This window comes from Chiloscyllium punctatum, chromosome 44, assembly GCF_047496795.1.
Source record: "Chiloscyllium punctatum isolate Juve2018m chromosome 44, sChiPun1.3, whole genome shotgun sequence".
NCBI classification, from domain to species: Eukaryota; Metazoa; Chordata; class Chondrichthyes; order Orectolobiformes; family Hemiscylliidae; genus Chiloscyllium; species Chiloscyllium punctatum.
The window spans coordinates 26,375,293-26,387,695 of record NC_092782.1 but is presented as its reverse complement, the minus strand read 5'-3'; the positions used below and the strand labels follow the sequence as shown (position 1 = coordinate 26,387,695).

The 12,403-nt window shown below is 38.8% G+C and overlaps 1 protein-coding gene across 1 annotated transcript; it reads right to left on the bottom strand.

The window, feature by feature from the left end:
* Positions 1–2,277: 2,277 nt before the first annotated feature.
* LOC140466821 (coiled-coil domain-containing protein 71L-like) lies at positions 2,278–6,321 on the bottom strand. Its single transcript, XM_072562504.1, has one exon. The coding sequence runs from the start codon at positions 5,911–5,913 to the stop codon at positions 5,350–5,352; it is 564 nt and encodes a 187-aa protein (XP_072418605.1). The 5' UTR covers positions 5,914–6,321; the 3' UTR covers positions 2,278–5,349.
* Between the last annotated feature and the right edge of the window lie 6,082 nt (positions 6,322–12,403).

Sequence of the window (12,403 nt, the reverse complement as noted above, 5' to 3'; positions counted from 1 at the left end):
TACCTTCATTCCTGATAAAGGGCTTTTACCCGAATGTTGATTTTCCTGCTCCTCGGATGTTGCCTGACCTGCTGTGCTTTTCCAGCACCACTCTAATCTTGACTCTGATCTCCATCATCTGCAGTCCTCATTTTCGCCCCGTAATAATATGTCATTCTGTATTGTGATCTGATCTCTCTTGGTCCAAAAAGATTTTAATGCTAGTTGTGATGGTCCTTTAGTTTCCCCATCACCATCAGCTGTTTCAGTTTTGCGAGCATGGATCTTTCTGCATCCAAAGTCTGATATTGTCAGCTGTGACTGGAAGTGTATCCAGAATATTTAAAGCCATTATGGACGGCTCCAGTGTCAGTACCACCAATGGTGTATCTGCCAATGGGAGGTGGCTCAATGCATCCATATTTGCTACTTGACATCCCAAACGGTGTTCCAACTTGTAATTGTACACATTTAGAATTAGAGCCCATCGCTGAATTTGGCCTGAAGGTTTGGGCGGTACTGCTGTGTCCTCAGGGAAAATTAAGCTCCTAAAGGCCAAAAATGCTGCAGGTCCACAAGCAGTCAGAAGAATTACTCATTGCTTTTTGTCTCCCCTAATGTCATTTGCCTGGAAAGAATAATGCATTCTTTCCACATACTGGCCACAGTCTTCAATGAATCAAACTTCCTACGGCATGATGCCAGAAATACTTACCCTAACTCAAAGATGACTGTTGAGAGTTAATTCCTTCAGAGGCATGTTTTTTTGTTGTTACCACTGAAATAAATTCACAGAAGTCCCTATCCCATCACCAAGTCAGCCTTCATTTATGCATGAAGAGTCCTTGACACTGATCCAGCTTCCTCAGAGTCAACTCTCTCAGAGTGAACAAAACCTCTGATACTCCCTGACTTGACCAGTTTAACAGCCCCAATCAGGAAACACAGTCTATGATGTCCATCTGGCTGACCTTGTCACAATTGCAACAGCATACACAAGCATTAAGACCCATTTGCACACCCCAACACCCCCAGTATAGTTGAAATTGGCTTTTTAACCACTGTCCTTTTGGTTTTAGAGGAAAAGCACAAACAATGTCTGCATTTTGGGACATAATAAACAGGATGTGGCTTGCTGTCAAACAGGGAGTTGTTAATCCCTTGTTACATTTGTAGAGATCACAGTCCCTTCCTTATGAAGATTCTTTGACATCTTTAGGTGCTATGTCCAATCAATCTCTCTCTCTTGTGACAACCACACAATTTACATCCTCTGCCATTTTTGGCAGCATCATCTCTGTTTAATGAACATTTTTTTTTAATTAAGACTTAAAAGCATCCATTGTATTTTGGGGTTCTGGCACATAACACTTCTGCTTTACCTTTGTTGAATTCCCTGACCATCAGCATCCTGGGTGTCACTATTGACCAGAAAGTTAATAGGACCAACTACACCAGTGTTGTAGCTCCAAGGTATGTCACAGTCTCAGCATTCAGCACTCATGACCTTATAACTCCCCAAAACTCTTCCATCACCATTCCATTCAGGATTATGATGAAATACTCTCCACTTTCTTAGATGATTGTAGCTCCAAAATCACTCAATAATACCACAAAATAAAACAGTTCCCTTTCCTGATATATCATCTACCAGCTTAAACATTCACTTCCACCATCCCTAATGTTCTAGGGTTGTATTATGCACTATGTGCACTTTGCAATGCAGCAACATGCTCAGGCTTCTTTGATCCCATCTCTCAAACTCAACTGTGAAGGATAATTGCCACGACTACATTGCCTGGACATATTGCAAGACCTTGATTATTACCATCTCAAAATTATAGAACTCACTTCCCAAAAGCATTCTGGTAGTACTTTCACCACGTGTTCTTGCAGCAGTAATTCACCAACTTCTTGGGAGCAAGTAGAGATGGACAATTAATAATGGTCTTGTCAATGATACCACATTCCAGGAAAGAATCAATAAAAACAATATCACAGGCTCTATCACCTCTGCAGTAAACATTGGAATCACCATTGCTTTAATTGTCAGCTTCATTAGCAAAGAATTAATAATTGAATACTGAAATCAAGACAATGCTCTACACATAATTTCTACTTCAAAAAGAGATTAATTACATTGCATTGCATTATTTGTTTCACTGTTCTGTACTGTATGGACATACAAATCACCATGCATTATCCAGGATGTATAAAGGGACCACATAATAGAGTTTGCAATCAAGAAAAAGATGAATCATAAAGTTGTTTCAATCATAAAAACAGATCAATCTTCAGTTCAGGTAAGTGTCCTTTTTATTCAACATTAAAAATTACACCATTTACAAAAAATGATACAAGAATTTACAAAAAAATCTTTAAGCTATTGAGGTATTAACATAGAATTGAGTCACAGGAGAATATCAATTGGAGGAAAGTCCAGGAAACAGAATGAGTATGGTCAACACCACCAAAGTATCAATTACCATCGTATCAAATAAACTGATTGTTCATAATTCAAACGTTTTGTGGTCAATAGATTGCCAAAACTACTTAGTACTATTTTCGTTATAGGAATCAGATGAGATATAAATTGTTTCTCAAATGAAAGAATCTCTTTGCAGGACTTTTACTTCACCCAGTACCAGGTCAGATCTTGTCTCAATACCAGATTCACACTATATTCACACTGTAACTGCATGACTTCACACAAATGTTACAGGTGTAATTCAAATACACCTAAGTGAACAGGTTATAACTAAAAGTTAAGTTTATTTCAAATTGACTATCTTTTCTTATATCTTCCGCTGAATTTGACCAATGTATCATTGAATAATGTCAGCGATATATCCCTGATTTTATTTTGTTTTGTTCGGGTGGGACAGGAGAGAGTTGGAATTGGGTGGTAGAGAGGGGCGAGGGCAAAGTGTGCTTTCAAAGAACACTTTTCGTGAATAGAAATCCCATTCAAACCATCTAACTTACTATCCTACATACTATTTTTTGAAATACTTCTTAAAACTACCCATTTCAGTACTTCACTTACAACATATTCCAAAGTCTATAAACACAAAGCAAAATTTATACAAAACTGTCAAAGGTGAGCTCCCTTAATAAAATAGTGAAACAAAGCTTCAATTGCAGATATTGTTCAGAATTATTCAAAGAGGGTAGCTTCTATTACAATTCTAACAATACATTATAGATCTAAGTTGTGTTAGCAAATTGTTTTGTTTGGTAGGATCTTGCAATAATGGAATAAAACCCCCACCTGCATTGGTCATTTTCTACAACGTTGAAGAGATTATTTGACTAAAATAGAAGTTTAAAAATTGAGGTTTCAATGTGTCTTTACTGTTTAGAAAGGCAACCATGGAAAGCTGAATTTCAGTTGTTTATTACAAATGTAAACTCCACCACAAAACTCATTTTTTGGAAAGTGCAAGTAATGTGATGCAATGGAAAATCTATTCATGTATTCCCATCTTCACTATCTCTTAGGTGCTCACCAAATAATTTTAATGCCTGTATTTGCACTCAACCTATCCACTTATTCATATGAAAACAATCCATAAATATTTGCTGCAAAAGGTGTAGTCAAAAATATACAACCTCTAAATGCTCATCTCATTTCTGCCATGGTTATATTGAGCTAAAGGCTGATTTGATAATTGAAACACATGCTCACAAAATGATAAATGAATCAACCTGTACAGATCAATTTCAAATCAGAACCAACCAAATGTTTCTCCAATCCAGGGCAAGACACTTTGGTTTGCTTACTTGGATAGATTTATTTTGAATCACAACACAGCCTTGCTTTCTCAGAATTCTAACTCCCACAATAGAAACCTACATTCTACCTTGAAAATTTAGCACATGAATCATTAAGAAAACAAACAATTTTTTTTGAAGTGCACAAAAAGTACTTCAAAAATGCATGTATATACACATTTTTCCATGTTAATGCTTAATTTGGAACAGATAGCAGGTCCTTGCTAAATCACAATTTGTAATTAGATGGCACAAGCTCTCACAGTGACTACAGCATACATTTGTCCCACTCTTTTTGAATTTGATTGCAGTACAATGAGTTTTAAAAATGGAATTCTTGCTCACTCTCCTTGAACCTCTTCTAAATAGTCTTGGCCAAATTTCTTGCATTTGACCTCAACTCAAAGCAGTACCTCATCCCCCTCCCAAACAAATGTCATTGTTTTTTCCCACAAATCATCCATGTCAACTCTAACCCAAATCAGCCACTGAAGGGTTCTCAGTGGGCATACCCATAAGAGTCGCTTGTCCTACTGTTTTCTGTTTGATAACACCGGAGAAAATGCATCTTCACCTTCAACTGATCTATGCTAATAAACATCTCCATTGGGAACTGAGGTTTTACAAGCTGAATTGAAACTAGCCAAATTCCTTTTGCTGCACAGTCTTGCAACCCAAAAAAAATCCAATCTGACTATTGAATCCCAAGACTCCAACATCATCGCTCAATTCATGAAATGGCTTGCTGCAAAGGGCTGCATTGTGATGGTTTGAGATCCACAGTCACTACTCTGCAGGTTGGCCATCCACTCAACTGACAACTTTCATGGCTACTTGAGGATCAATGTTCTGCATTGGCTTTTGTTTGCTCTTGCAGTCCAAAACAAGTCATCTGATTAGCAGTTGAACTGTTGAAGTTAAACTGGATAGTGCAGTCTCATCCTGGAACCAGACCTAATCAGCTTTGTCTTTCTTGAAGCCTCTAGCTTGCATCATGAGCAAAAATGTGAGAATGGTGGGATACCACAAAATATTCTCAACTCATGTAAGCACAATTTGTAAATCTAGTGATCTATGAGCTGCAAGCTCCAGCAATTTGTAATTTATAGATGAACATTCGAAATAGCAACAGGAAACAGAGACAAAGAAAACGGTGTAGCTGAATGTCGCAATCGGATCCTCAGTGCTAAAATGCTGCAACTTCTCACCAGTCCTGCTCTTTTGCGATATTTCAACTTTAATTGCATTCAAAGCTCTGTAAACTCAATATATCCTTGAATCACTATTTATTCTACGAGCTTGCCAAATTGGTTTGCACGTACACAACACCAATCACAGAGAAAGGAGGTAGTGAGCTGGAACACAGAATAGGTGAAAAAAGTTAACAAGTAAATAATAAACATAGGGTGCTAGAGAAAATGCAAAGGCAGTTAAAATAATTTAAAACGTTTCCCTGAAGCTTACAGTTGTGGAATTCATAAACATGATAAGTCAATAAAGGTTCGAAAAACCAATTTCCATCCCGTTTCCATATTCTTCAATTATTTATTTATGGTCATTGTTTTTAAAAAAAGTGTCCCATCAACCGAAACCTCATCACGGCACTCTCACAGGTCTCAACCTGATCACGGGAGACAAGTTTACTTTAAGAATTTTTTGAGCCCTCTGACGTGCCTTGGAAACACTTTCATCTGAAGATGAATCTTCAACTTTTATGGTTGGGAAGGCGAATGGGCGAGAGGCAGTGGTTTTGCTGGACAAGCTGCCTCGCAAAACCCGGCTGACGACCTGGGAAGGTGAGGTCTTTGTCAGGCAGCTTTTGCGTTTCTTAGTGACGGGCTCCCCCGCATTCCTTTGTCTCCCTCGCCGACTCCTGGGCGCCCTCTCGGCGCTGGGCTTGACTTCAGCCGTGGGCTTCGCTTCGGGCACCGTGGAGCGGCACGAAGAATACCCGTACACGTCCTTGCTGCGGAGGATGACCGGGGTGAAGCCTTCCTCCCTCATGCTGCACAGGAAGTCCCACAGCTCAATCTCCGAGTTGTGAAAGTCGCTGCACTTGGGCATGAAGATCTTGAGCGCATCCTCCAGTGCCTTTGTTCCCGCGAACACCATCTGCGATCTAGAGTAGACCACCCGCTCCTCGCCAGCGAATACCGCCATGGCCAGTCTTTGCTCGCACACTCTTTCCCAATTCCTCCCAACGACAGACCAAACAGGGGAGTTTGCCCAGGGGTAATTGGGGTGGGCGGGGGGGTCAGCTTTCTCCCACCCCGCCTACACACATAGCCCCAACCTCAGCATTGCCAGCAGCAATAAAAAGAGCCCCACTCACAATTTTCCCAAGATATGCCTGGGAAAGGAGAAACGGCCCCATCCGCCGCCCCTTTATAAACAGGAGCCCTTCCAGTACGTCAGCCCAGTGACTCCACCCAGCCCCCGATCAACAAAAACAAGGAGGCCAGGCAGTCACAGCGCCTTTGAACAGGAGGACAAGTCAGTCAGCAAGCTTGTCTTCAACACTGGCTGAGGGGGCCAGCGAGGCAGGCAAACACATGGATCAAGCTTCACCAATAGATAAAAAAACGGAAGTATTCAGCTCAGGATCATCTAGAGGCGGACGGGGTAGAAACATAAGCTACTCCGTCAGTCGACGTTTCGGGGCTGCTACCCCTCCTTCTCGAGAGTCAAATGCTTTCTTTCTAATGCTGGAGCTGGGGTTCTTTCCCCAGTATAATGTACCAAAACCAAGAATATATTTGAGCTTGTGTAATTGTCATTGATGGCAGCATGAAGGAACTGCTGAGAGTTGGATTCTGATCAAACAAAACACATCCCAATCATATGGTGAACGAGACTTGGCAGGTTTAATCTCTTCTATGGTGCTTCACACCGTATTTGAGACTTCAACCGTCGTGTTTTAAACCCTTTCAATTGAACCAATGGGATTTCCGGGTGATAAAACAGCAACTTTTTTCGTAGTGCATCGTGGAACGCCGCACGAAAAAGACAAGAGTTGTAATGCATTAACTGCATATTCAATAGAAATTGTCTATTTTTTTTCAATGAATACCCGATTTATAATTTAGTCTAATTAATTATCCATTTATTCTGCAAATAGTTTACAACAGTCTGTCCTCCATCCACCTCAACTCTGCTCACTCATTTGGAATGAACATATGCCAAAATATTTGCTTGCACGAATTTGTGTCACTCATTTTGCTTCAAAATGTATCTGCTTTGGTTCTGCTGTTGACATTTAAATCTAGACCGAAGACAAAATAAAACCTGGATACTGGAAATCTTAAATAAATACAAATTGTTGAAAATGCTCAGGACACGCAGCAACTGTGAATAGAGAAATAGAAATAATGTTTTAGGTCAATACCCATTAATCAGACCCGTTTCTCTTTCCACGGAGTTAGGTTGGGCTGCCAATCCAACTGTGTACTTCCATCAATTTGTTTTCATTTCTGTTTTGTTGTGGCTTATTTAAAGTAATTGAACATGGCTCCATAAGATTAAACGGATTTCCAATGAAACTAACAGGAAGCTATTTTCTTATTTTGATCATCATTCTCACGCCTAATGGTTTTCTGATCTTGACATCTGTATGTGAGTTATTCCTTCAGTTTTCAAATTTTCCCCTTTTGCTTTATGTCAATGAATAATGAGACCACAATATATTGTCTTCACTGACCTCCCAAAGTATTCAGTTATGTAATGATAAGCGATCGATCTAAGCTGCGGAAGAAACCTGTCTGCCCAGTAAAGCAGTGATGAGGAGGGATTTGTTCCTACACTGATGCCATAGGTCCAGCTTTGACAGGGCCACATTGGAGCCCGTCGAGATCTGCAACGAGTCAAACAGGAATGTATTCTGACACTGACATTTGCATATTCTCTTTGCTGATGTCATGTGCCTTCAGTTCATTCACTGAGCGTGGCTACATACATTAGAGAACTGATGGAAAGAAAATAAGCCTTGCCTATGTCAGATCCAAGAGAAAAAATGCCCCAAGTCCTCAGCAGAGAGTTGTTCTATGCTGTAAGGTGTTTGATTAGACTATAAGCATAAAAAAATTGTCATTCTTGTATCATTCAGGATTGATGATAAGATGCTAGTCCTGTTGATAATTTGACATTTCTAGGCTTTACAATCACCAGCAATCTGTAGCGTTATGTTGAATTCAGTAGGTGCAACTTTTATTTCCAAGCAGAGTTAGAGAGTGTGTGACAACAATAACCTGCAAGTATACCAAGCCTGATGGCAAACTTTGGCCTTTTTGTCTGTTTTACTTTCACTATTTGTTGAGCACCTTTCTGATGTCTTTCCAGACAACATACATGTATTAGCCATTTTGCCTTTGAAATTTGATATACAGCTTAGAAGCATTCCTTCAGAGTTTTGTTTGTTAACTTGAATTAATCTAAGTAGTCTTCTTACCTCATGTCCATATATTAGTTCAAAAGGTCTAAATTCTGTGGACTCATTAAGAGCATTCCTAATGATAACAAATTAATTCCTATTTCCTAATCATTAAGACATTCTTGGCATAAGATCTAGTCTTTAAAATTCAGTGCCATCTTTCTAATGTGCCTTGAGATTGTAGGAAATATGCAGATGTAAATTGTATTATTCCCAAACTAGCTATTAGATTTTAAAATGTCGGGGACATAAAATTTGAGCATTGATCTGATTGTATTTCTTCAAACCACATCTTGTAAGAAAAGTTGCACTAACCACTTTTGCCGTAATTTCTCCTAAAGCACTTCAAATCATAGAGTCATCCAGCAAGGAAAGAGACCCTTCGGTCCAACTTGTTCGCAGTGACCAGACATCCCAGTCTGGCCTAGTCCCATTAAGTAGCCTTTGGTCCATATCCCTCTAAACCCTTTCTGTTTATATACCAATCCAAATGCCTTTTAAATGTTGTCATTGTACCCACCTTCTCCGCTTCCTCCGGCAGCTCATTCCATACATGCACCACCCTCTGCATGCAAATGTTAACCCTCTAGTCCTTTTTAAATCTTTCCCCTCTCACCTTAATCCTATGTCTTCTAGTTCTGGACTCGCGCACCCTAGAAAAAAGACCTTGGCTAATCACTCTATCCATACCAGTTGTGATTTTGTAAACTTCTCTAAGGTCACTAAGTCAGTCTCTGACACTCCAGAGAAAAAAGCCCTAGTCTATTCAGCCTCTTCCTAAATTCGAACAATCCAGTCCTAGCGACATCCTTGTAAATCTCTTCTGCACCTTCTAAAATTTAACAATATCCTTCCTAAAGAAGGGCAACCAGAATTGAATGCAGTATTCTAAATGTAGCCTTGCCAATGTCCTGTATAGCTACAACATGACATCCCAACTCCTGCATTCAATGTTCTTACCAATGAAGGTAAGCATGCCAAATGCCTTCTTCCTCACCCTGTCTACCTGCGACTGTGCTTTCAAGGAACTGTGCACCTGCACCCCTGGGTCTCTTTATTTGGCAACACTTCCCAGGGCCCTACCATGAACTTTATGTCCTGTTCTGGTTTGCCTTACTAAAATGAAACACCTCACATTTATCTAAACTAAACTCTACTGCCACTCCTTGGTTCATTCGATCAAGGTCCTGTTGTACTCTGAGATAATCTTCTTCACTGTCCACTACCCCACCTATGTTGCTGTCATCTGCAAACTTAGTAACTATGCCACCTAAATTCACATCCAAATCATTTATATAGATGATAAAAAGCAGTGGACCCTGAATCCAATCCTTGTGGCACATCCCTGGTCATAGGCCTCCTGTTCGAAAAGCAACCTTCCCTATTACCAACCTCTGTCTCCAATCTTCAAGCCAATTTTGAATCCAATTGGCTATCTCCCCCTAGATCCCATATGATCTAACCTTACGAGCTAGTCTACCATGTGGAACCTTGACGAATGCTTTGCTGAAGTCCGTATAAACAATGTCTACCACTCTGCAATCATCAATTTTCTTTATCACCTCTTGAAAAAGCTCACCAAGTTAGTGAGACATCATTAGGAAATCTTGAAGAAACATCCATAATGGTAAAAGTTTATTGTTTTCCATTCATGGTTTTAGGTAGGTGTCCTATTCAATTCGTTAAGGCTCTGCTAAATAGATCTTCAAAAGCTGATATTGGAATAAAAGGTGTAGGTTAATTAAGTCCTCAAGTTTCCCCACCACCTGACACATGTGGTAGGTGTGTCAAGGTTTGACCACATCTTCAGGTAACTCCGGTCAATAAAAATGTTTTTGCATTTTAACCTATGTTAAACCTAATATCTAAGTGACACAGCCTTGAAATATCAAAGGCCACTCTGTTTGAGCATCTTAGCTAATTTCAGTTGTGATATCCAAGTTTCAGGTTTCATTTCTACCAATTGTAAATGAAGAATATGAAGGTTAGTCTGATCTTAGAGTAGAATGGAAGGTCAGCACAACATTGTGGGTGGAAAGGACCTGCACTATGCTAGACTGTTCTATGTTCTAAATATGGTATAACCACTTGAAGCATCTCATCCTTGTGAGATTTTGCTTTCACTTCTACCTTAAATGTGTCTGCTAAGTCCCTGTTATATCCACTGTTATATCTTCCATTCCCAGAAAACTTTTACAGTCTCTGGAGCAATCATCAAATTTCATGGAATAAATTTCACCACAGCACAGCTGTTTTAACCCAGGACCATTCCATACTTTAACATTCCCTCTTAAATCCAGTAAATTCAAAGATCTCAGATGAGCCCTCACATGTTACAAGTCCAGTCAATGTTATTTTCAGATAAATCAGATTCTAGACATGAACCTGGCTTGATAGATTTTTTTTATTTGTTTGGTTTTAATGGTCTTGCTGAAACATGAACTTGCAATGTTGCAGATTTTGCTTTAACAATAAGATGAAAGTTTAGTACAAAATGAATGAAGATAAAATTTAAAAACTCAAACTAGAGCAAACTTTGTTTTAACTGGTATTCTTAATAAAATGGCAAAAATTATACATTTGAAATACCAGAAGTTTACCATATTATTACAATCTCTGTGATGTTTGAGTAGTTAGTTCAGGGTGCGAGTGAGAAGGTCCTCTGCCAGTAGTTTTTATTTAAGTGATTTGTGCTATAAATAAAGAACCACAGTGTAATATAGTAAAGTGTACCCATTGCGTTACATTTCTATTACTTAATGTGTGTTTTTACATTGATTGTGTGGATCTCTTGATCAACCGGAATATTTGATCAACTGGTACATTCCTGATCACATGGGTGCCAGTTAATAAAATGTTTGCTGTATCAATTTATAAAATAAATTAAAACAAGTTGAACATGTAGTAAAAGTATAATTCCATTAATCTCAAAACAATCCTTTATAAATTGAAAAGAAATGTAACACTATTCTTATAGTACCAAAACACATGCCTGTCCTACATTCAAAACACAAATGACATAACATTCACATTAGTATCTTTGTACCTAACACCTGGTATTTAATACCTGGTAGGTTTAAGTCACTTGCAACATCAAGTTTTAGAGTAGAACTGTGATAGCTTCTTCCTGAAACTACCACACACTTGAGCTTCACTTTATTCAACTTTAAGTAACCTCTTCAGGGTTTTTAATCCCAACACTTCTGGCCTGGACTAATATTAACTCTTCACCGAAAGGTAAGCTATCACTACCTTTTCAGGAGCACTGTTACACAAAGCTATCCTGTTCCAAGTAATCACAGGACTGCCTCACACAGTTAACTGTGAAATTAAAAGTCTTTCTCACTCTCAGCTATTGGAATTTATCTTAAACTTAAAAAAGAACACATTTCAGGACTCTCTAACTAACCTTTGAGGTCACATTATTTACTCTGTTAGGTTACAAAACAGTCAAAATAAATATAGATCCATTGTCTAATATACATCTTTTCAATCTACAACCAGGCTTCAAAAGAATTTATAAGAAATCATTATTATTACAGAAATACTTACAAGAAAAACTGTTAAATTTATACGATGAAGAAAATCACTTGCCACTAACTCAAAAACCAGAACCTCAAATAACATCAAAAATTATACATGAAAATCCCACCATTTATACAACATTGCCATATTACATTAACCCGGAACAATAACACTGCTTTCCCTCCACAGATACTGCTAGCATTTTCTGTTTATGTTTTGGATTTCCAGCAACTGCAGGTTTTTTTTGTTTTATGACATTATTATGTCAGTAACAGATCCAGTGACGTTATTTGTGATCAATATGTCTGATTTCGATACACTTCAGACTATGTAAAAGGGCTCTGACCATCTACTTTCATTTATACCTCTACAAGAATGTTTACATATTTACACATTACGTATCAAGTCATACAGCATGGAAACAAACCCTTTGATCCAACTAGTCCATGCCGTCCATGTTCTCGACCCAAACTAATCCCACTTGAGGACGTTTGGCCCACATCTCTCCAAACTTTTCCTGTACATGTACTTATGGAACATAGAAATTTACAGCGCAGTAGAGGCCCTTCAGCCCTTGATGTTGCACTGACCAGTGAGACCAATCTGAAGCCCATCCAACCTACATTATTACATTTTCTTTGTCCATATGACTATCCAATGACCATTTAAATGCTGTTAAAGTTCACGAGTCTACACCTG

Excerpts from the sequence above, each read along its gene's own strand:
- LOC140466821 (XM_072562504.1), bottom strand. The coding sequence starts at position 5,913 with ATGGCGGTATTCGCTGGCGAGGAGCGGGTGGTCTACTCTAGATCGCAG.